We start from the raw sequence: 24,521 nt of genomic DNA on the forward strand, positions 1-24,521 counted from the left end.
CTGTAATATCAAACGGGAGGACATCACACTCTGTTGTAAATTCTAGGAAACTAATTGTGTGAATAGTGCCGATGCCGCCTGCAATTTCTAAAATTTCATGCAGAGCATTCGTTTTCGTCCAAATTTCGGTGAATATAGGTTTGCGTCCTTGTGGATCATACATACTGTTCCATAACCTGCCTGTTCAGTATCATTATTGCTTTTGATATTTAGACTCATTTCTAAGGTGTCCAGCCAGATGAAAAATATATCTATATTTTGTTTCTAATGATGAAATAAATTTATGTAGAAGACATCAACTGAAAAGTAGTCCGTTTCCGGGCGGATGCTTCCGGTTGCGGCAAGTTTGTTTGGCTTCGCAACAAGTCCAATGTGAGTCGATTGTATTGTGATATTTCTGTTTCATGTCTTTAAATGCATGGTATGTAGTGATGTATGCACAAAACACTGGTCGTCATGAGTATTTATGAATTAGGTCTAAATGCAGCAATATGGTTACAGGCATGCAGTATTCCTGATAATGTGTTAATCATGTCGAAACTTGATTCAAATCGCAGTAAATGACAAAAGTAAAATACGAATGGGAGTCTGAACGAGATCAATAGCGTATTGTACTTTACAAATAACAAAACAGTTACTTTCACCCCTTTAGATTTGTATGGTGCTCAACAACAATTAACCAAAAAAAAAAAAAAAAGACACAAAAAAAAAAAAAAAAGACAGACACGAAAGAAATAACAGAAACTGAGAAAGTATGTAAGTTGAAAACCGAATATTAACAGTTCCATTTAAATGATACATTTTTGCATCAATGTCCTTTTCTGAGATCCCTGTGTCCCTCTCTCGCTCTCTGTGGGTATATATTGACAGTGTACATATATGTGTGTCTGTGTTGCTGTGTTTGCTTAGCTTGGAGAAGTGGCTGGGTTTGCTGTAGGTGAAGGTCAGTAGGTGACTGCAGTACAGGAGACCAGAGAGTGATGGAGCAGATGTGGGCAGATGATTCTATTCACATATGGTGCAGGGAAAGAAGGAATGAAGCTGAGCAAGGTGGCTGATGCACTCTGTTGCTGGTACCTCTAGTTGTGGGTACAGAATGATGGTAGAATCAGGAGTTGGATCAAGGTTCTTTCTCTAATGGCCTTATTGTTATACAGCCATCAGAGCAATTAATTCATATCCACTGTGTCTGGGGCTCAGCATAAAAAGGCAGGGCCTTCCGTGGTGTTAGCCTTCTCTGACCAAAGTCAGGCACCCATTCACACCAAGCTGGGGTGAGAGAAATCAGAGTGAAGTGTCTTTTACAAGCACACAAAATCTTGCAGAAACAAGGCCTCAAACTATGATCACTTGTGAACACTGGATCAGAAGTCCAACACCTAACCAAAGTAGGCACCTTCACACTTACAGTTCAAGGGACTAGTGGCTGACATATTCTGTGTTGGGTGAAGGACATGTTGTTTGCCCTATAGTCAATAATTTGATAACACTAGGCCTTGGAGAGACTGCAGTTGTTCAGGTGTTATGGATCTTGTAGAGCATCCCAAGTCTGTTGTGGAAACCAGTGTACTGTTCACCGCTGACCCACTGGAGGTGCTGGAAGTGGAAGACTGGTGACTGTAGTTCGTGTGAGGCCAACTATCAAAGTGTTGGTACCAGATCTTACTGATGTGGAACAGTTTCTGCCCAGAAACACTCTCATCCTGTTCTCACCAGTTACCACTGTTTCTGTATGCCAGATTCAAGATCGGTCATCCAGTGTTATCAGAATTGATCCTTACTGGAGCTTACAGTCCTGCATCTGCTGCTGAGGATCTTTTTTGCATTGGTGTTGAAGCTTATTCAACAGGAGTTTTCCCATTATGCCAAGCATTCAATGCTGGTTCATACCTTGACCAAGTCCTCTTGGTTGCTGTCATTTTCTTGTGGAATATTATTATTTAAATCATTTATCTCTTGTTGTCTGAAAATGTACATTTAATTGTCATGAAACTTTATGGAGTAGTGGTCAGTTGTTTTTGTTTTAATTTCAGGAGGAAATAAAAAGTCTACAAAAGTGTGTTGTATCAAAGATGGAACATCAAGATCCTGAAATTTTGAAAGAGCTTGCAGCACAGAAAGAGAAAGAATGGAAAGACATATCAGAGAAAAGGTAAGAGTGTTAGTTCAGGTGTTCTTTAGCAGTGTTTTTCTTCTTTAAGTTCAAAACTGATCAGTACATCTTAAAATTATACCACATGAATATGTTTAAGTTAACTTTTTAACAGCTGCTGAGTATGCTTAATATCTAAGATTCGACAGAGCTTGAGATTGCATTATCAAAATAGATTCTATCATTGATACACAAAAAGAAGTAACTGCACTTAAATGCATCACACTGATCTCATTGTATTACACACACCCACACGCACACGCACCCCCTCCCCCTCGCCCCCAGCTCCCACCCACACCCCCCCCCCACACACCCCACCCCACCCCCATCACACACACACCTACTGTTATAGTTTAAGCCCTGTGACTTATAACTTTGCTGACTTAAAAAAAGTTATGAGCACTTGGCTAAATTAAGGATAACATAAGACAGATGAAAAACAAAGACATATGAAAAAGATGATAGGACAGATGAAAAGCAAAACATTGTTTGTTTGATTGATTGTTTTTTGTTTGTTTGTTTGGTGTGTTTTTTTCATGTACATATATCAGTATGTAATTGACACAGAAAATAAGACTGCCCTTATCATTCAGGCAGTTTTTATTTTCCTACACATATCAGTGTAAGATCAATACACAAAATGGTATCACCCTGCTGATCTTTTAGACTGCAGGCATTGGAAGCAACACTGGCACAGAAGGAGCAGCAGTCAGCACAGCAAACAGACATGCTGAGGAAGCTGAAGGAAGACTTCAAGTACAACCTGAAGCTGCTGGAAGACAGGGATCAGGAGTTGGAGCGTTACGACCTGGCCTTCACTGGTATGGTTTTGATATATTATCTGTATATTTGTTATTTATATATTATATGTTGTATCTATATTATATCTGTATGATATCTGTATGATAGTGGTATATCGTAAACAGAGAACAAAAAGAATTGTTGCCTCACCTTGGAATTTTGAAAACATGTGCATGCACACACACACAGACATACAAACACACAGACATGCACATACACATAGACACAGACACACACACACACATGTGTGTACATGCATGCAGGCATACAAGAACATGCATTCATATACATGCTCATGCACATAGACACACACACACACACACACACACAGACACGCACACATGCATAAACACACACACACACACATACATAAACACAAATGAAATCCATCCAGCTTAGGCTAAATGTACACATGTAAATACCCAAAGATATGAAAAAAAAGATATTCTTTATATATATAAAATTTAGGCTAAATGTACACTTGTAAATATACCCAAAGATATGAAAAAAAAAGATATTCTTCATATATATAAAATTTCCAGTATATATATATATTGGTTATTTTACAGATTTAAAGGCCCAGCTGAATGTGCGCAATGCTGAAATAAGTGAGCTACAGATGAGGCTGGATGATGTGAAGAAGGGCCAGGAGAGAGAACAGAGAGCAAGGGACGACCTTCATGCCAACTATCAACAAAGACTGAAAGAAAAACAGACTGAGATTGAAGCTTTCAAAAAGTACATTTGTTTAAAAATATTTGTGTGTGTGTGTGTCTGCATATGTGAGAATGTGTGCATGTGCATAAGTGTGTTTGTGTGTGTGTATGTGTGTGCATGCACATTAGTGTTTGTTTGTTTGTGTGTGTGTGTGTGTGTGTGTGTGTGTGTGTGAGTACACAATATAATCAAATATTAGTTTGAGTTCTGTATTGCAAAATGCTGAAAATGATTCAACACAATCACAAAGCACAAAACACACACACACACACACACACACACACACACACACACACACACACACACATGCATATGGCACTCAATTATAATGTCAGCAAGGTCGAAAGTTACCTCACATGAGAATGTGTACATGCACACACACACACACACACACACACACACACACACACACACACACTAACACCTCATTTATCTTATCAGTCAGACACTGGTTGCAAACCTTTAGGTCAATCATTCAACATTTATCCACAGGCATTGGCCAGAAGGATAACCACCAACAGGAAACCCTGTTCAGCACATGTACACTTTAATGGGATAGCATCACAAATTACCTCCTTGGGCAAGCATTTGTTCATGTCTTATAAGTAGCTCTAGGTCTTTTTTTAAGACAAAGTCTCAATGAAATATAGGTGTTTTTTTTGTTTGTTTTTGTTTTGTGTGCGTGTGTGTGTATGTAAGCATGGGAATAATCACTCATGTATATGAGTGTTTCTGTTTGTGTGTGTGCATATGTGTGTGTGAATGCATACATGGGTGTGTGCATACATATATATATATATATATATATATATATATATATATGTTTGTCTGTGCTCTGTGTGTGTGTGTGTGTATGTGTGTGTGTGTGTGTGTGTGCGTATATGTGTGTATACTTGTGTGTGTGCATGCCTGGGAGTGTGTCCACATGTATGTGTGTGTGTATGTGTTTGTGCGAGCAAGAGAAGATGAAGTTTCTTGACAAGCTGATCAGTCACACTCTTTTGTTGATATTCTTTCATCTGGAAAAAAGAAGAAAGTAGTTAATGATATATGTATATTTTTATAATCTGCTGCAAATGTGTCTCCAAGACGGGGCACATTACATGTGTGCACAGAGAACAGAGGAGTTTTCCATGTACAGATGTTTGTAATGGTTGCGTGCATCATTGTTTTACTGCTTTCTGTGAATGTCTGTGTTGAAACCAATGCATGTTCAGAGTCACATTATAATTTCAAGAGTTTTGTTTTAGATTAGAAGCTAAGATTTTACCAGTAACTTATTGAGAGAAATCTCAGATAATAATGTTTTGAGCTTGTTTCGGATTTAGAGCATTGTGGCTTAATAGTCCATGGTAGTCACACCTAAGGAAGCTGCGGGATGGATTTAAATATTGTATTGTGTTACTGTTTTTTTTTTTTTTACAACAGATTTCTCTGTGAGAAATTTTGGCAGCTCTTTCCGGGAAGATCACATCTCAATAGTGCAGCACCATCTTTTTTCCCCTCTTCTTTTTCTGGTCTGCAAGTATATGTTTTCTGCTGTCAAAGTGGAATTTTGCCATAGACATCCCTTTTGTTGCTGTGGGTTCTTTAAAATGCTGAACACAGGACCCCAGTTTGTCATCTCACCCCTAAGACTAGCACCTAAGGTCTAAAAATCTGGTGGAGGGGAAGGGTAGAAACATGAGACAGTGTATGGCACTCAAACCTGTTGACGCTTACTTCCTAGTCAGGCATGTTATCACAGACCACTGCTGGACAACATTCATAACGTTTGCTCTCTTTTTTTCTTATATGTCATTATTTTAAAATTGAAAGAAGAAATTGTAGTTTCCTCATTTATGTTGTGTATTTTCAGCACAAAGAATTGTGAACTCCAGAAGGAAAGAACGGAGTTTGAGACATTGAGACGAACACTACAGCGTCAGCTGACTGAGCTGCAGTCAGATCTGGACAAGCAGCGGCAAGAACTGTCAATAGGTAGTGTTTTTTGTTTGGTTTGAATAATCTTTAATTGCTCAACAGTGCACATGATTGCAATGCAGACAAATACAAAAGAGCATCAACAAGCTTAAAACTTATACTATGCTCACATATTATTGCACTTCAATTTTAACATGATGGCTGGTGAACCATATCATTTATATATCAAATAACTTTTTCATGGTCTTTATGGTGTTTGAGATTTGGGTTTTGTTCATTTATTGCTGTTTTTTCCTATTTCATTTGAACCATTTTGTTTCTAGTATCTTTCATTTTATCATATTTTGATGCATTTACTCATCTGTTTATTTTGTTTGATTTTTTTTCGTTATACAATCCTAGAGAAGGCTCTCAATGCCAGAAAAGCCCATTGGGTTTACATATAGACGATAGGCCAGGCACCCACTCATTTAGAAAAATCTTTTTTAGCAGTTGTGTTGCAGCATATATAGATCTGTCTACATGCTTTGACACCAACTTGAAACAAAAGCTTATTTGTTTTTAATATTGGTTTTCTGTTCATCCTCATGTATTCTTTAAGATTATGTTTATTCATCAATGTTTTCAAATGCCTTTTCCTTGATTTTGAGATCAGTGCCTTCAAGGAAGATGAAGTCTAACATTAGGTGATGTACATAATGTTACACAGGGTGATTTAATCTCAGCATGAACTACATATTCTGCATTGCTGCACATTCAGTATCTGAACTGTTTGCCTTGTGAGTTGGTTGTCCTGAAAATTACCTAACTTCCATTATGTCAAGGAATACATCAGATTGATGATCATATTGTAGACCTTTGTGACTGGGTATTTAGTCATTTGAGATTGCATGGCAAGATACCATGAAATTTAGACACTGATTTTGAACAAAAATGTTTTTATAGAGTTTGACGATGCACTGAAGAAACGGGAACATGAGTTCAGAATCCAGATGGATGAAATGAATGCCAAAGTTCTGGAATATGATCTGAAGGTTAGTAAGCAGTTAGAACAAAATTGATGGAAGCTGTTTCAAGTGTCAGTATGTATGTTGTTTGTGTCTTTTTGTGTTTGTATGTGTGGATGATGTATGTCTGTGTGTCTATGTGTATGTGTATGTGTGTGCATGTATGTTTGTGTGTGTGTGTGAATGTGTGTGTGTGTTCATACATATGTATTCATAAATCAGTGTATTTATGTTGTATTTATGTGTGGCATTGATGGAAATCCTTTTTTTTTTTTTACTACAAATTTCTTTGCTTAGAAGTGACCATGAATGTGAGGCAGATATGGCTAAAATTAGAAAAAAAGTAGCACTCAGGGATGCTCTTTCAGTCGGGCTCTGCAATTAAGAGATTATTGTAGTCAGTAGGGTGCTTATTGGTAAGTGTTGCCTGGCATATGTTGAATTAGAACAGGTACTTCTGAACCTCACTGAAGTGACTCAGCAGCAGCACATGGTCTATTCTTGTGGCTTTCTGGTGACATTAGTAGTTCCCTGTGGTTTTTGGAGATGAACCTGGGTCTGGCTATGTTTTGGGGGACAGTGTTTTGGGGATGAGTGGTGTGGAAGCTGTGCCACCAGTCACTAGCCCTGAAACCTGGTTTTGATCATCAAGGGCTGCACTGCTGAATGCATCACCAACATTCTCCATTTTTCTCAGAATTGATGGGCTCTGCAAGATCTGACTTGCCCAAGACACACAACTGAAACAACACAGATGAAAAGGAAAAGTAGCAACATGAAGATGTTATGGTTCATAGTATCTTCTCTTTGTGTTGTGACTTTGAAGATGTATGTGAAAAAATGTGATCAGTACAGAATAAAATGGTTAAGGTTTAAGGTCCATAATCCTTTCACGGCCATCAGGGCAGTGAATGCATATCCCCTGTGTTGAGGGCTGGGCACTGGAAGGCAGAACCCAATCCTCCTTCCAGTGTTTTAACCTTCCCTGACTGAAGTCAGGTACCAATTTGAAAATGGGTGGAGTGTGGGAAAATCAAAGTTAAAGTGCCTCTCCCAAAGACTGAACACCAAAACGAGGCCTCAAACCCTGATCATTGATGAACACCAGATTAGATATCCAATGCCCAACTGATTCAGCCACGGCATCTCCAGACTAATGTCTGTATACATACAGATAACATGAACTGTAAGCTGTGTGACTGCAGGCCCAGTTGTTGACCCGGGAATTGGAACTGGTTCGTGGGGAGCAGCAGAAACACAGTGATCAAGCGGAGGAGGCGGTTCTGGGTCAGCGCGACCTGGAGAAACAGCTGAAGCATGCCCAGTGGCAGCTGGCAGACACCACTGCCATGAAGGACGCCAGGTAAGTGAAGGGGTGTTTGTGAAGATGTGGTAAGTGAAGGGGTGTGTTGTGAAGATGTAATGATGAAGATTGTTAGAGATAAAACTTTGCTGGGTGTTCTTCACATTTCTTCCTTTCTTTGCTGGGTGTTCTTCACATTTCTTCCTTTCTTTGATGCTGTTATTCACATTGCTTTCTTTCTTTGATGGTGTTTATTCACATGTCTTTCTTTGATGGTGTTATTCACATTTCTTCCTTTCTTTGATGGTGTTCTTCACATTGCTTCCTTTCTTTGATGGTGTTCTTCACATTGCTTCCTTTCTTTGATGGTGTTCTTCACATTGCTTCCTTTCTTTGATGCTGTTATTCACATGTCTTTCTTTCTTTGATGGTGTTATTTACATGTCTTTCTTTCTTTGATGGTGTTGTTCACATGTCTTTCTTTCTTTGATGGTGTTATTCACATGTCTTTCTTTCTTTGATGGTGTTCTTCACATGTCTTTCTTTGATGGTGTTCTTCACATGTCTTCCTTTCTTTGATGGTGTTCTTCACATTGCTTCCTTTCTTTGATGGTGTTCTTCACATTGCTTCCTTTCTTTGATGGTGTTCTTCACATTGCTTCCTTTCTTTGATGCTGTTATTCACATGTCTTTCTTTCTTTGATGGTGTTCTTCACATTTCTTCCTTTCTTTGATGGTGTTCTTCACATTTCACGCATGCTTGCTTGCATGCATTTTCATACACACACATTAGTATAGAATTGAAATTGTGTTGCCCATTTTAAGCCAGAGTACAAATGATGTGATGTTATGTTTTCAGAATAAAGGAGCTGTTAGACAAGCTGGAACAACAAGAGAAAGCTACTGCCTTTCTTCAAGAGGATTTCCAGAGAAAGTCAGTGTCTGTAACAGATGTGGCCAAGCATAGTTTAATCAGATTTTTTATTTATTTGAATTTTTGATGGGTACTTATCGAAAGGCATCCATCAAGCTTATGTATGTGTGAAAAAACTTGCAAGTTTAAGACAAGTGTTTTTATACAGTAGAGTTATTAACCAGTATGGATTTGGAATTGGGGGGAGGGATAAAAAGATAAATGCCATGAAATGTTTCAATGCATTCTCTCTGCCATTAAAAGTGTTAAAATAATATTAATGATTTGAAGGGGAGAAAATGAAATAAAAAAGATAAATGCCATCACGCTTTTCTTCTTTTGTTTTTTGTGCATTCTGACGGCCGTTGAAAATATTAAGGTGATATCAATGGTTTAAAAGGGGTAGAATGAAAGGAGAAGGTAAAATTCCATCAAATTTTATTTGTTGTTGTGCATTCTGACTCCCATGGAAAATGTGGAGATGATATCAATGATTTGAAGGGCAGAAAAAGGAAATAAAGAGATAAACACCATCAAGTTTTACATCTTGTTGCTGTGCATTCCCACTGCTATTTAGAATGCTAAGATAATAATGATTTAACCCCTTGACTGCTAAACCATGAGGAAATGAGATATGTTATGCATTTGAAGTGCAGATACTTCTGTTTGTGTACTTCTCATTGATGGAATTTGATTTTGCTCAACAGGAGTGTTGCTAATGTTGGGGAAAGAACTCCAAACAAACAAACAAACAAACAAAAATGCCCCCTAACCTGTAAGTTCAGTCTTAAAAAACAACAAGACTAGTCTGGTGACCACTCTTCACTGACAAGCATCCTCATCAGCAGGAGTCAAGGGGTTAAAGGGAAACAGGGGAGTGGTGGAGGCGGGGGGGTTGGTGGGGGTAAAGAAAGATAAATGCTGTCATGTTCAATGTTCAAACATTGTATGAAAAATGCCCCGCTCGCTGTACAGATACGCAGAGCTGGACCGAAGCATGCGGGAGCACGAAGCCAGTGCGGAGCGTGTGAAGGGGGCGTGTCGGGAGAAGGAGGAAGCGCTGGTGGAGGAATCACGACAGCTACAGGCCAGGCTGGAGGACTGTCAGATCCAGATCCGCCAGCTGCAGTGGACCAACACCGACCTGAAGAAGGACCATGACATGACCGTGGAGAAGTGAGCATCAGTTTCTGTTCCAGTTTCAAGGTGTTGAATAATGTATTGTATTGTATTGTATTGTATTGTATTACTCTTTTTCATCACAACAGATTTCTCTGTGTGAAATTTTGGCTGCTTTCCCCAGGGAGAGTGTGTCACTACACTGAGAGCACTGCCCATTTTTTGTGTTTTTTTTTCTGCCTGCAATTTTATTTCTTTTCTTATCGAAGTGGAGTTTTATACTGAATTTTGCCAGGGACAACCCTTTTGTTGCCAGTGGGTTCTTTTATGTGTACTAAGTGCATGCTGCACACGGGACCTCGGTTTATCGTCTCATCCAAATGACTAGCGTCCAGACCACCACTCAAGGTCTAGTGGAGGGGGAGAAAATACTGTCAACTAAGGGGTTCGAACCAGTGCTCAGATTCTCTCATTTCCTAGGCGGACGCGTTGCCTGTAGGCCAACACTCCATGTTGCACCAAATCTGCGTAAAACAAAGGAAGAAATAAAGAATCAAATGTCTGACCTGTGTATAAATCCAAAGCACTGGTCAGAGAAAGAAATGATTTTAAAGTGACTGGTGAGCAGCTTTGTGATTGGGATATCATCATTTATTCGGTCAGGCTTTCAGAGAAAGAACTTATTTTAACCTTTTCACTGCCAGTCAATTTAGAGTGCAAAATTCCCTTGTGCTACAAACACAGAAAATGTGGTGTCCAAGAATAGCTGGGGATTCCTCCTGTGATGCGTAGAAAATATATGGTCTATCCTACCACCGAACATTAAGAGCAGTAGGTTCATGGATAACAGACCAATGATCTGGTCACCCTTCAGTGACATGGATCCTTTACCTAGTTGCTGTATAAATGCAAGTTTGGCAGTAAAAGGGTAAATTAAAGTGACCAATGAGTAGCTTTGTTATTTGGATATCATCATTTATTTATGGTGAGCTTTTGAAGATGTGATCGAGAGAGAAAGGAAGAGAGAGAGAGTCACATGAAAAGAGGGAGAGAAAGAGATAATTAATGAGTGTGCAAGTTCAGTAATAAGTGTTGTGGCAGAATCAGTTAGGCGTTTGACTTCAGATCCAGTGTTCGCCAGTGATCAGGTTTCAAGGTCCCATTTGAGCAAAACAGCGGAAGGAGAGCATTGGGCCCCAGCTTCCTGTACCAGGCCCCTAGACACAGTAGATATGAATTCACTGCTGTATTGGCCATAAAGGGTTATTGGAACTTGCACATTCTTTTTTTTCTTCTTTTTTCTAAATTGTGATTGAGAAAGGGAGAAAGACAGGGAGACAGAATAAGAATTGTGTGTGTGCGCGCGCGTGTGTGTGTGTGTGTGTGCGCGCACGCATGTGCGTGTATGTACGTGGCTCCGTGTGTGTGTGTATGTGTGTGCTTGTGTGTATACTTGTGTGTGTGTGTGTGTGGAGGGGGGGGGGTGTTTGTGCGTGTGTATGCGTGTGTGTGCATGTGTGTGTGAGTGTGTGTGTGTTGGTTGGTCATTAATTTAACATCTGTTCACTAAAGTGATTTTTGGTGTATATGTGTGTGTACCTGCGTGTGCATGCATGTGTGTGTATGTGTGCAGACTGCGGGAGGAAATCCAGCAGCTCCAGACGCGGTGGGACAGCCATGTGAAAGACATGTCACGTGACGCGGTCACACGTGACGTAGAACTGCAGGCCGCACAGGAGGAGGTGAGCCGCCTCAAGTCAGACCTGGCCCAGCGCAAAGACGACCTGGACAGGTGGGTCAGGTGCTCCCTTTCTTCTTCCTTGCATGTCTGCCAATCTGGAATAAGATATAGTAAAACGTAAAAGATTGAGGACCGTTCTGTAATGTGTTGCAGTAAAATGTAAAAGAATTGGACCGTTCTGGAATGTATAGTAAAACATAAAAATTGATGACCATTCTGAAATATGTTACGGTAAAACGTAAAAATTGTATTACGCTTTTGTAACAACAGATTTCTCTGTGTGAAATTCGGGCTGCTCTCCCCAGGAAGAGTGAATCACTACACTGAGAGCGCCACCCTTTTTTTTTTCTCTGCTTGCAGTTTTATTTATTTTCTTATTGAAGTGGATTTTTCTACAGAATTTTGCCATGTACAACCCTTTTGTTGCTGTGGGTTCTTTTACATACGCTAAGTGCATGCTGCACCTGGGACGTCGGTTTATTGTCTCATTCGAATGACTGGCGCCCAGACCACCCACACTCAAGGTCTAGTGGAGGGGGAGAAAATACTGACGACAGTGGGAATCAAACCAGTGCACTCAGAAAAAAATGACAGCTGTAATATCAGTGGTTTCTCCATTTAAATGGGAAATCATTTACAGCTTTGCCTTTTGTGAAGGACTGTGGCTCTCAAACTAGGAGGTAAAATTGCACTGGCTCTTAGTGCTGCAGCCTTGGGGGCTAGTTGGCCTTCGGGAACCATCCCAACACCGACTGTACTAAAACCCTCTTCACCAAGAGTGGGGGTGTACCTTGGGCAAGAGACTCTCCACTATAAATAAAATTCTAGCCCAGATAGTCGGGGCAGCAGTTGCCTCCTCTGCTGTTCTGACATGACTGACTATCAAACATATATATATATTTATATATATATATATATATATATGTGTGTGTGTGTGTGTGTGTGTGTGTGTGTTTGTGTGTATATATATATATATATATAGAGAGAGAGAGAGAGAGAGAGAGAGAGAGAGAGATTAGTTGGCCTGATGTAAAAAAAATAATAAAGCAGTTACAATACAATACATCTTTATTCATCCATTTGGAAATTAATTGTGGTACTTATTCAGTTTATCCTCTTTTTTTTTTTTACATAAAATTTTAACTTTGACCTCTCCCCCCCCCCCCCCCTCCACTGCCTCTCACCTCCCTCCCCGCTTTCACCCCCACCCACCCGCAACCCCCTCAGGTACAAGAAGGAGCTGCGTCAGGCGACGGAGCGTGAGAAGCACCTGGAGCAGACGAAGACACAGGTGGAGCTGGACTGGCAGCGGCGCTGCGAGGACCTAGAGCGGCGGCAGTACAACAAGTCTGAGGACCTCATCACCTCCCTCTCACAGGCCAGGGACCAGGTCAGTTGTCATCCTCTTCTTCTTCTTCTTCTTCTTCCTGCTTCTGCTTATGTTGTGGGTGCACTTAATGTGTGTGGGTGGAAGTGTGACCATCAGTCTGCAGTAAGAAATATTTTCTGTTATTATTATTGTTGTTGATGTTGTCGTTGTTGTTATCATTATCATCATCATCTTCATTATTATTGTTGTTATTATCATTATCATTATTATTATTATTATTATCATCATCATTATTGTTGTTATTGTTATTTTCATCATTATCATGACTCTGATCTTCTTCTTCATCTTCTTCTTTTTCTTCTTCTTCTCCGTCAACTGTGAAAAGTCATTTGGGAGCTGCACAGAACTGTTCACCAGATTCCTCCAGGTCTGTCAGTTGTGTGTCAAAGCCATGGTCTCTGCCTCTGATGGGACAGCATGAAATAAGAATTAATTTTCATGAAAACAAAAACATGGTGTTAAGCTTTAGAAAAATTGATCAGCTGTACCATGTGTTTTGCTTTTGTGGTGGTGTATGTGCATAAGATTTCATTTGGGTCAATAGCAAAGTTAGAGCTGTATTATCATTGCAATTTAGAGAATTTAGAGCTTTAGTGTTGTTAAGGACTGTGACTCTCAAACTAGGAGGCAAATCTTATTGATGCAGCCTTGGAGGCTAGTTAGCCTTTGGAAACCATCGTCAACACCAACTGTCCTAAAACCGTTTTGGTTGAGAGAGTGGGGATGTAACTTGGGCAAGACACTCTCCACTATAATCAAATTCAAGCCCAGATAGTCGGGACAGAAGTTACCTCCTCTGCTGTTCTGATGAAATGAAATGAAATTATGGTGCCTAGAGCCTCGCCGACCACTAAGGCCATCTCAAGGCTATCGCCGTGTTAATAACTACTACAAGGATAAGAAAAACAAACAATTAAAACGAGTCACCACTTCAAACTTTCCACTCCAAAGTTTGAAAAAAAACCTTCCATAGTTTAAAACCTTCAAATCTGGTTTAAAATGATAGTGGAATATGACTGACTGTCATACATGGTATGTGTCCAGGCGTTGGCAGAGTGTAAGGAGAAGGGCCGTGAGCTGGAACAGTCCAAGATGCTGCTTCGTTCTGTGTGCCGGGACAGAGACATGGCTCTGGCCACACTGAAAAAACATGACATCCCTCTGGACAAAAATCTCAAGGTGAGGACAGTATGTCTGTGAAAATATATCCTGTCTTTTTTTGTTTTGTTTTGTTTTTCTATTAATGTGTGCATGTTTATGCCTGTATGTTCCTGTCATTGTGTTCATGTGATTCTTGATGTATGCCTGGGCAGACACTGAAATTTCATTTGTGAGGAATCAATGTTGCATTGTATGTATTGTATATGTAAAGTTATAGCAGCAGAGTAATCAACTTGATGATTGTGGCCGTCAAATGGATGAAGACAAAGAAGTGTTCCTGTTGATGAATGACCTGTGTCATGCTAAATATAGAATAGAATTGAATGGAATAGAATATGTCTTTATTACCAAATGTACCGGGGTCACAAGGAATATATATATATATATATATATGTATGTCTAATGTTTGCCACACAACAATCAACATGTCAACACGGATGGATATAAAACATCCCACCTGTTTTAATTCACAGACAGAAATACGAAAAAAACTTAGCCGTATGAAGAGCACAGGATCAGGATCAGGATCTCTCTCATGATACTCTCTAACAAACACACCTGCATTGGTGACATCACCTGACCAGAACAGTACAACAGTCAACAAAGTGAACACACATTGTGTGTTATGTTTTGACAGCTCCAGATAGAGAAGCAGAACGAACAAGAGCTGGAGAACCTGCGAGACCAGAACCAAAGTTTGCGAGCAGCTCTGAGTTCCATGAAGCAGATGATGGAGTCCATGGGTCACTCGGTGCCCTCTGCTGTTGCTGTGGATTCTGCTCTGGATAACGGTAAGAGGTGGAGCTGTTCAGCTGTTGCCATGGGAACCCTCTGGATAATGGTAAGAGGTGGAGCTATTCAGCTTTTGCCATGGTTACTGCCTTTGATAATGGTAAGGGGTGGGGTACTTCCACTGTTGTCATGGATACCGCTCTGGATGACAGTAAGGGGTGCAGTAGTTCCCCTTTTGCCATGGATACCTCTCTGGATAATGGTAAGAAGTGCAGCAGTTCCACTGCTGCCATGGATACCGCTCTGGATAATGTTACGGATTGGAGCAATTCCACTGATACCATGGAAACCCTCTGGATACTGGTAAGGGGTGGAGCTGATCCACGTTTGTCATGGATACTGCTTTGGATAATGTTAAGGGGTGGAACTGTTCCACTGTTGCCATGGATACCGCTCTGGATAACAGTAAGGAGTGGAGCATTTCTGCTATTGCCGTGGATACCACTCTGGATAATGGTAAAGGGAGGAGGGTTCCACACTGGATAGCGGTAAGGGCTGGAGCAGTTAACCTTTACCCGCCTTGTCTGCCAGTTCTGGCGTTCAGCTTTTCCCTTCCCAGCAGATGTGCCAAACAGCCTGTGGCAGGCAAGCCAGGCAACACATTTTTCACACTTTTCATGGCACACATGTGCCTGCAGCAGCAATTGTTGTATTTTAGTAAGAAGCCAGTGGTTGACTGTATGCATAATTTAAACCATCTCATGATTAACATTTCATCTAAAAATATCTGCTTTTATGGAGTGGTTCTTAACTTTTTGTGAACCATGTATGTGGGAACAAGTCTAGCGCTATTCATGATTAATTTATAATGTCTTTAATTCTCATAATGATACAACAGGAATTTCATCAGGTGTTTTCAGTGTCACTGAATATATGAATATGAGTGGGGTAAGTCTACTGGATGTCTTTTGTTTATAAATCTAGAATGCAGAGTATTTGATATTCAAACAAGTAGGTTTGATGTTGTTTTTTCTTCCCCAGAGTATGTGTCATCTCTTGAAAAAGAAATCAAGGCACTAAAGCAAGAAAAGCGGGAGCTCGCAGAGAAGGTTGCCGTGGCTGAAAAATTTGGTCGCCTGGCAACACAACCTCCATCAGACAGCGCAGCGGTGATGTCAGAGGTGAAGGACAGCAGTGTGCGAAGTCACATCCAGTCTCTGAACGACATGCTGGGTGGGTGCTCACATCATTAGACTAGTTTTCAGTGAAGACTGGTGTATAATGATAATTATAAATGTATTTATATGGCTTTTTTTACTGTTTCAAAAGTATATTTGAAGGGATAATACCCAAATTAACAAAAAGTCAATTTCCATAGTATATTTAAAGCATCAGCACAAATAATTATGTGGAACATTTAGATTCTCTCCAAGAACACTAAGATTGAAAGAGCCGTAATACATGATCAGTGAAAACTAGTCAACCACAGTTATAAGGGGGGTTATTTTGTATTTTTTAATGTACTTGTTGAGCAAGAACTGGATGTGACGTTCACTTTTTGTGAACATATGAATGACAGTGTTTCACAATAATATCCATCCTATGTTCAGTCTGACTGTTCACCTAAAATCTTATGTATGAGTGTGTGTGTGTGTGTGTGTGTGTGTGTGTGTGTGTGTGTGTGTGTATTGTTGTTTTTTCACATTCTCTTCTTTTTTTTATGTCTTTTCAAATTTTGTGGTTACTTTTTATTTTAGCATTCTGGAATCAAGCTTGATCCTAGTAAAGTATGTTTTCTACTGCTTTCCAAGTTTATCACTATGAAAATATTGACTGATTGATATTGAATAAAAATGTTTAAAAAAACAAAAAAGAACTGTGAAAAAGGCAACAGACAGTGAGTGTGAGGACAAAGGTGGCAAAATGGTTAAGACGCTTATCTGCCAATATACAGTGTCCATGACAGTCTGGGTTCACCCTGCTCACCCTTCCTCCTAAGTTTGACTGGAAAATCAAACTTAGCGTCTAGTCATTCGGATGAGAATATAGGCCAAGATCCCACTTGCAGCATGCACTTAGAGCACGGAGAAAGAGCCCATAGTAACAAAAGTCTTATCCTCTGGCAAAATTATGTATAAAGAAATCCACTCTGCTAGATACACAAATAGATTTATGCATGCACTCAAGACCTGACAAATGCTTTGGGTTATGCTGCTGTCAGGCATCTGCCTAGCAGATGTGGTGTAGCATATATGGATTTGTCCGGGCGCAGTGATGCCTCCTTCAGAAACTGAAACTGAAAAACTTAAATGATGACAGGGGTACTGCGAGGGGAGAAAGTGGAGTTGGCTGCTGCTGTCAAGAAGCAGCAGGCACGAATCCATCATATGGAAGAAGCTCTGGAAGAGGCTGCAAAGCAAGTGAGTATTTTTTACATTTTGTTGACTTTGGCTTTTTAGCATTATGTAACACACAGTAAGTAAATGTCTCTGTGTGTCTTTGTTGAGATGTTCTTGAAAGATGAGAAACATCCCAAGTATCTTGCAAAATGAGATACCTTTTTCTTTTCTTTTTCTTTTTCAATTAATGAAGGAGAAACGTTTCCTTATGTAAAGAAAGAAAACAGTGTTTTGTAAATTGATATGTAAGGGAAATCCTTCTCAACATTCTTAAAGATCATTTTTCTTTTTTGTCTTCTTCTTCTTCTTCTTCTTTCCTTTATCAGATTCCTATCCAATTCTGGTACATGAAGCAAGTAGTTTGAGAATTTTTTTTCTGCTGATGGAATGATCATCCATGGAGGCATGTCCTAGGTACATGAATCTGACTAAACGTGCTTGATTTTCTTTTCCAGATTCTTTCTTTCTTTCAGGTTCTACAGGATTGGTGTTTAGTTTTTCTGCACTGATATATCCTTTGTGGTAGGCTGGGCTGTAAGAAACAAAGATAAATTCTTACGTGTGGGTGTGAGGAAAATGTCAGAAATGATGTGGTATTCGATTTTTATTACTTTTGTGGATAAATCCAACATTTACTGGTGTAAGTGTAAATGAGATAATAATCAGCCTGATTTGATCACATTTGAAACACTGCTTACTCTTAGATATAACATCAAAAAGTATATAATGTAGTTAAAACCTTAGACTAAGTGAATTCTCTGCTAACTGGAACTGGTATTATTACAGAAATCTGCTCACAGAAAGCCCTGACTCCGTAAGCTTCCTTTTGGATCCTTGTTTCAGTTAACAAAAGCAACGCGCTTTAACAAATATTTTTATATTGTGTTATACATGTTGGCATTGCACATTTATCTTGCTAACTACAGTAATTAGAATACCATTACCAACGTTTTTTTTTTCTTTACAAATGTCTTGAATTTACGGTTTGTCTTTTTCTTTTATTTCCACCAATATGGAACTTACTCTTTATTCTGATGTTTGTGTGTGTTTTTGGTGTTTTTTTCTTCTTTTCTGTTTATCTGTTGTATTATATAAAAAAAATGTCTTGTTAAAAAAAGAAGAAGAAGATATATTCTTACCTGACCCAAACGGTTCCTGGCACACACAGAGACGTTTGTTTCTTTCTTTCAGCCTCGTGAGATGCAGGTGATGATCGAACAGCTGCGCTACGAGTCCAATGCTCACCAGCGGCGCCATGCAGCAGAGTCCGCGGCCCAGCGACAGCGAATAACAGCGCTGGAGGGTCAGGTGACGGAGGCCCAGAAAGAGGCTGACATGTTTCACCAGGCCAGCGTGGAGAACAACGCTGAACTCACTGCTCTCAGAAACCAGGTCAGGATGAACAGAGATGCCAACTGTTATGATTTTGCAGTATTTTTAATTCGCTGGATCACTGATTGTTCTGACGCTATGCCAACGTCAAAAGTGTTTCAAGGAGTTCATTTTCGACAACATAGCATGGTCACATGCTTTTTAATATTACCCAGACGCTCTAGACCTATCGACACAAGGCCAGTTTAGTCACTACTAACCTTGGTCTCAGATGATGATGCTAAGCTAATTGCATGTGTGTTTACATTGAAACAGCATTGAGTGGTCGAATCAGCTTCATTGTTTGCCAGAACAAGAGAGAACGTGGCTGAATCAAGTTGAAGTCGGTGTCGCAGTGTTCCTACCAAATTCAAAATGTTCCTACCTAATTTCCTGATTGTTTCCTCCAAACACTTGAGGGGTTGGCATCTCTGGATGAACAAAATATATCTTCTTTTTTTTTTCCATTTCTTTCTACTTTTTTTATTCACTTTTTTTTTGTAAATACATATAAAAACACACCCATCATGGTTTTTGAACAAAGAAAACAAGTGCAGGTTCAAGACTAGTGTGTTTACAATAATTATAGTTATGAGTACTAGTGTGTCGGTGACAATCTTTTACTTAAGTATTCCTATGAACATCATTAGTGAAATGCATCAAGACAGAATCGACATTATGTGATACATGGTAAAATACAGTGTAATTGTGGATTTTGTGATGCTGTGTTTTTTGTATTGATTTTATGATTTCACAAGTTCTTGGGTTTTGTAATAGTTTTCTTGTTTTAAAAAAATATCTTTTTATATCTTTTTTTTCTATCATTTTGCATTTATAATACTTTGTTGTTGTGGTACACATATGCATGTATGCATAAAACCACCAGTGTGTTTTCATACGCTGTAAAGAAGTTGTAAGGTTCCGAAGCCTTTTACAGACATCAGGTCAGTGAATTCATGTTCACTTTGTAAAGGGCTTGGCATTGGAAGGGGGCAGGGGGAGGGGCGGGGGTATTCTCCTTTCGCCGCTTTAACATTTCCCAGCTGAAGTCAGGTGCCCAATCCTACATGGGTGGAGTGAGGAATATCACAGTTAAGTCTCCTTATGTGTGCTACAGGAACTGCAATGACAGTGAGTGCTTTGCTGTGACAGGTGAGTGCTTTGTTGTGACAGGTGAGTGCTTTGTTGTGACAGGTGAGTGCTTTGTTGTGACAGGTGACAGGTGAGTGATTTGTTATGACAGGTGACTGTTTTGTTATGACAGGTGACAGGTGAGTGATTTGTTATGACAGGTGACTGTTTTGTTATGACAGGTGACAGGTGAGTGATTTGTTATGACAGGTGACTTCTTTGTTGTGACAGGTGTCCAGCTTAAAACTGGAATTGGCGGAGAAACGACCAGCTGTCAACTATGGAGCTCAGGCCAGTCTGCTTGTCTGTCTCTTATCTTTGGTTCTGTGTGTGTGTGTGTTTGTGTGTGTGTGTGTGTGTGTTTGTGTGTGTTTGTGAGTGTGTGTGTGTGTGCGTGTGTGTTTGTGTGTGTGTGTGTTTGTGAGTGTGTGTGCGTGTGCGTGCGTGTTTGTGTGTGTGTGTGTGTTTGTGAGTGTGTGTGTGTGTGTGTGTGCATGTGTGAGAACATGATTATGGATGTACATGTACAGTGTGTGTAGGAAGAAGTTAACTGATGCTTGACATCACATTGAACAGGAGCTGGTAATCCAGCAGCTTCAAGATGAACTGAACAGTTTGAGGCAGAGAGGGGTGAGCGCGGGTTTTAACCTCCCAGACGGTAAGGGCGGTGCAGGGGGCATTGGCACTGACTCGGCACCAGCTCTGCGTGCGAAGCTGCAGCAGGCGGCCAAGCACATCGCACAGCTGGTGAAAGAGAAACAGCAACTGCTGGAACTGAGCAACAAACTGCGGGCTGAACTGAAGCATGCTGGTTAGTGTGTGTTTGTTTTGTTTTGTTGTGTGTGTGTGTGTGTGTTTGTTTTTTGTTTGTGTGTGGGGGGGGGCGTGGGGGTGGGGGCTGGGGAGAGAGAAATGTTTGACGACAGATTGTTGTGGGTTTGGCTGTCTTTCACATCAGACGATAAACTGAGGTTCTGTATACAGCATGCACTTAGCACACATAAAAGAACTCACGGCAACAAAAGGGTTGTTGTCACTGGAAAAATTCTGTAGAAAAATCGACTTTTATAGTAGAAGAAGTGGGCTTGCAAACAGAAAAATAAGATGGCACTGCAAAGTGGTGGCATACTCTCTCTGGAGAGGAGACAGGAGCCAGATTTTACACAGATATCTGTTTTGACAAAAAAAGCAATACAGTACAATATGATACAACACAATGCAATACAGTCCAATACAACACATTGTAATGCAATACACTGCATAACACTACACTACACTACACAACACTGCACTACAACACTGCAGTGCACTGTATACACTACACTTCACTTCACTGCTCTGCAATACACTACACTACACTACACTACACTACACTAAACCACCCCACCCCACACCACACTGTGCTACACTACACTACACAACACAACACAACACAGCACAGCATAACACCACACTACACTACACTACACTACACTACACTGCACACCACAACACTCCACACTACACTACACTACACTACACTACGCTGTATGATGTCTGGCCTGCACCCAGCTCCGCAGCATGACCCCAGGGCCAAGGAGGTTGAGGTGACCATACCTACTACACGACAAGACACGACACAACAAGACATAACATCACACCATGCCACACCACACCACACCACACCACAACACACCACAACACAACACTGCGGTGCACTGTATGATGTCAGGCCTGCACCCAGCACCACAGCGTGACCCCAGATCCAGGGAGGTGGAGGTGACCGTACCCCCATCGTCACGGGAACAGGACATGGCAGCGGCGGCAGCGGGTCGACTCTCACAGCTGGAACATCTGCAGTATGAGCTGACCAGACAGGTGAGAAGAACAGAAGACACTGAGTTACAGTGTCAGCTTCAAGGAGGTGTGTGAGTGGAGGGCTTAATTGGTGTTCATTCTGGTTGTTTTTATTTTGTTGTTGGTGAGAGTAAAGCAAACCAAGGTACAGTTCGATGGAGTATTGTCCGTTCATGCTACAGTAGTGAAATGAAGACAATGTCATCAAATATACAGGTCTTTTGTTTTTGTAGCACGTCATTTGGATTCCCCAGTTCAGTTTTTAAAAAGTCTCTCGAAAGACATGTGTTTTGTTCTGTCTATAAACTTATTGACTAATGTGCTTCTTGGGCTTCTGTTCATCATGTGTTTCCTTGTGCAGGTGTGTGTTCTTCAGTTTAACACCTATCTACATACTGTGATTTTAGGCAATGGTGCTGGTGTGTTTGTTTCTCTGTGTTTGTTTGTGTGTGTCTTTGTGTTTGTGTGTATGTGCACGCACATAATTGTATATGGTATGTCATACTTCAATGCATGTATGTAAAGTATGTGAACACCAGTCTGTATTAGTAGTGGTGGTAGTAGTAGTAGTTGTAGTAGTAGTTGTAGTATAACATGTCAGTAGAGCAAAATGGTGCAGGGGATAACTCATAGCAGTTGCTCTTGATTGATTTTTTGTTATTTATTATTTTGTTTTGTGGTAACAGGAGCTGCAGTATGCACAGAGATTCACACCTCACATGCCCAATCGTGATTCCCACACACCTGAGAAAAGCCAGTGGAAAGCATCATCTACTGGTTAGTTCAGTCTGTATATATACAATGTTTGCATTTATAAATGTGTGTGTGTGTTTGGGAGGGGGGATGGGGGGGGGGCTTTGGGGTAGCCTTTGTGTGAGTGTATGTGTGTGTGAGTTTGTGAGTGTGTCTGAATTTGTGTGTGTGCATGTGTATGTGAGTGTGCATGTGTGTGAGTGGAATGAGTGTGGGCATGTGTGTGTGTGTGTGTGTTTGTGTGTGTGTGTTCGTGTGTGTGTGTGTGTGTGTGTGTGTGTCTGCAAGTCTCTAACAGTTGAGTAAAGAGAGAACTCTCAAACATTGTGCATTCACATTTTTGAGAGGTCTGTCACATGAGTGAGTTTGTCTCTCTAAACGGCTCTGTTTTCATTGTTTTTTTTTCGCCCTGTCCCTAAAGCTGGCACCAATGCCATCACGCAGCAGAGCTTAGGGGTGACCGCCAGTTCCCTGGAGGCGTCGACAGTGGTGCCGGGGGGAGAGCTGGGGTCGTCTGTGGGCAGTCAGACCGTGCTGGACGTGCTGAGGATGGTAGACGGCCCAGAGAGCCCTGACCTTGGCTTTCGCCCCTCGTCCAGCCAGCCACATCTCTGTAAGACCAGACATTCCTACATCGTTTTTTTTTTTGTTTTTTTTTTTTTAGTTAGTTAGTTTTCCTGGGGACCAGTTGATAAAAAAAAAGAACAAAAAAAAAAAGTACTTGTTCCACCAGGGCCAGACATTCACAGATCTTTTTTTGTTGTTCTGAGCACAGGTAAATAAAAAGAAAAAAACCCAGCAACTACTTGTTCCACCAGGGCCAGATATTCCCATATCATTTTTAGTTGTCCTGGGGACAAGTTGATAATAAAAAAAAGACCTACTCGTTCCAGCAGGGCCAGATATTCCCAGATCATTTTTAGTTGTCCTAGGGACAAGTTGATAAAGAAAGCCACCTGTTCCATCAGGGCCAGATATTCCTAGATCATTTCTAGTTTTCCTGCGGACAAGTTGGTAAAAAAAAAACCCAACTAATTGGTCCATCACTTGTAGTTGTGGTTTGTTCCAGCAGAGCCAGAGGGGAGAAGTAAACGTCCCAGTCAGTATACAGGACTTGAACCAGTGGAACACTCACTGTCTTGTCGGCTGCATCACAACTAGGTCACTGCTCCAAGTGTCATGTGTCGTGCGATGCTATTTCATCTTGTCACAGAAAATGTCAACGGCTGTTCCATGTTTCTCTTACAGTGACGGGCAGCAGCAGCGTCAACAGAGCCCCACACACTGATGCTGACAAAGACAACAGCAGTGGGGGTGGAAGAGGAGGTATCCAGGTGTCTGGTCAACAGATGAAGGTGGATGCCAGAACCCAGCCTGCCCCCTCTCGCCCCAGGTCAGGCCGTGCATTGGCAGGGGGCAAAGGTCAGACAGGAAAAGCCCCACAGAGGCAGCGTGTCCGGAATTATAACATCCGGGACGATGATGGAGACTACAGATAGCATCTTCTCTTGTCAGGAGGCGGGATGGGGTTTCAGCTTTCGTTTTCAAGTGCTGACAGGACACTGAGCCAAGAGGGCCGCCGGTCCTGACGCAAGGCCAGGTGTGTAATGACTGCAGGGATGGTGGTGGACGAGTTTTGTTCAGTCTGTGACTGTGAAGACCAGACAGTATGTTTTTTAACCATGAGGACCAAGTGTGATCTTTTTCACTGTCTCCAGAACAATATGTTCCTGCTTACTTCAGGGGTGAACGTGGAGATCAACAAATATATATACATGCACCTCTGTATGTAAAGATCAACACCTGTATGTAGATATCAACATGTATACATATACCTCTGAGCATAAAGATCAGCATGTATAAATACACCTCTGTGTATATCAACATCTGTATGTAAAGATCAACATGTTCACATATTTCTCTGTACGTAAAGATCAACATGTTCACATGTCTCTGTACGTATAGATCATCATGTACACATATGTCTCTGTACATAGAGATCATCATGTACACATTTGTCTCTGTACGTAGAGATCATCATGTACACATACGCCTCTGTACGTGGAGATCAT

At 40.8% G+C, this 24,521-nt stretch overlaps 1 protein-coding gene across 1 annotated transcript; it reads left to right on the top strand.

Moving 5' to 3' along the window:
- The first annotated feature begins 333 nt into the window (after positions 1-333).
- On the top strand, positions 334-24,521 carry LOC143292860 (coiled-coil domain-containing protein 57-like). Its single transcript, XM_076603496.1, has 22 exons — positions 334-372; positions 2,034-2,152; positions 2,819-2,973; positions 3,523-3,691; positions 5,529-5,650; positions 6,539-6,627; positions 7,806-7,963; positions 8,763-8,837; positions 9,792-9,992; positions 11,569-11,727; positions 12,904-13,066; positions 14,111-14,245; positions 14,865-15,018; positions 16,001-16,192; positions 17,279-17,379; positions 18,550-18,750; positions 20,092-20,151; positions 20,437-20,671; positions 21,572-21,717; positions 22,383-22,473; positions 22,871-23,062; positions 23,698-24,521. Exons 2-22 carry the CDS (start codon positions 2,073-2,075, stop codon positions 23,946-23,948), a joined length of 3,129 nt encoding a protein of 1,042 aa, XP_076459611.1. The 5' UTR covers positions 334-372; positions 2,034-2,072; the 3' UTR covers positions 23,949-24,521.

This window comes from Babylonia areolata, chromosome 1 (assembly GCF_041734735.1).
Source record: "Babylonia areolata isolate BAREFJ2019XMU chromosome 1, ASM4173473v1, whole genome shotgun sequence".
NCBI lineage: Eukaryota > Metazoa > Mollusca > Gastropoda > Neogastropoda > Buccinidae > Babylonia > Babylonia areolata.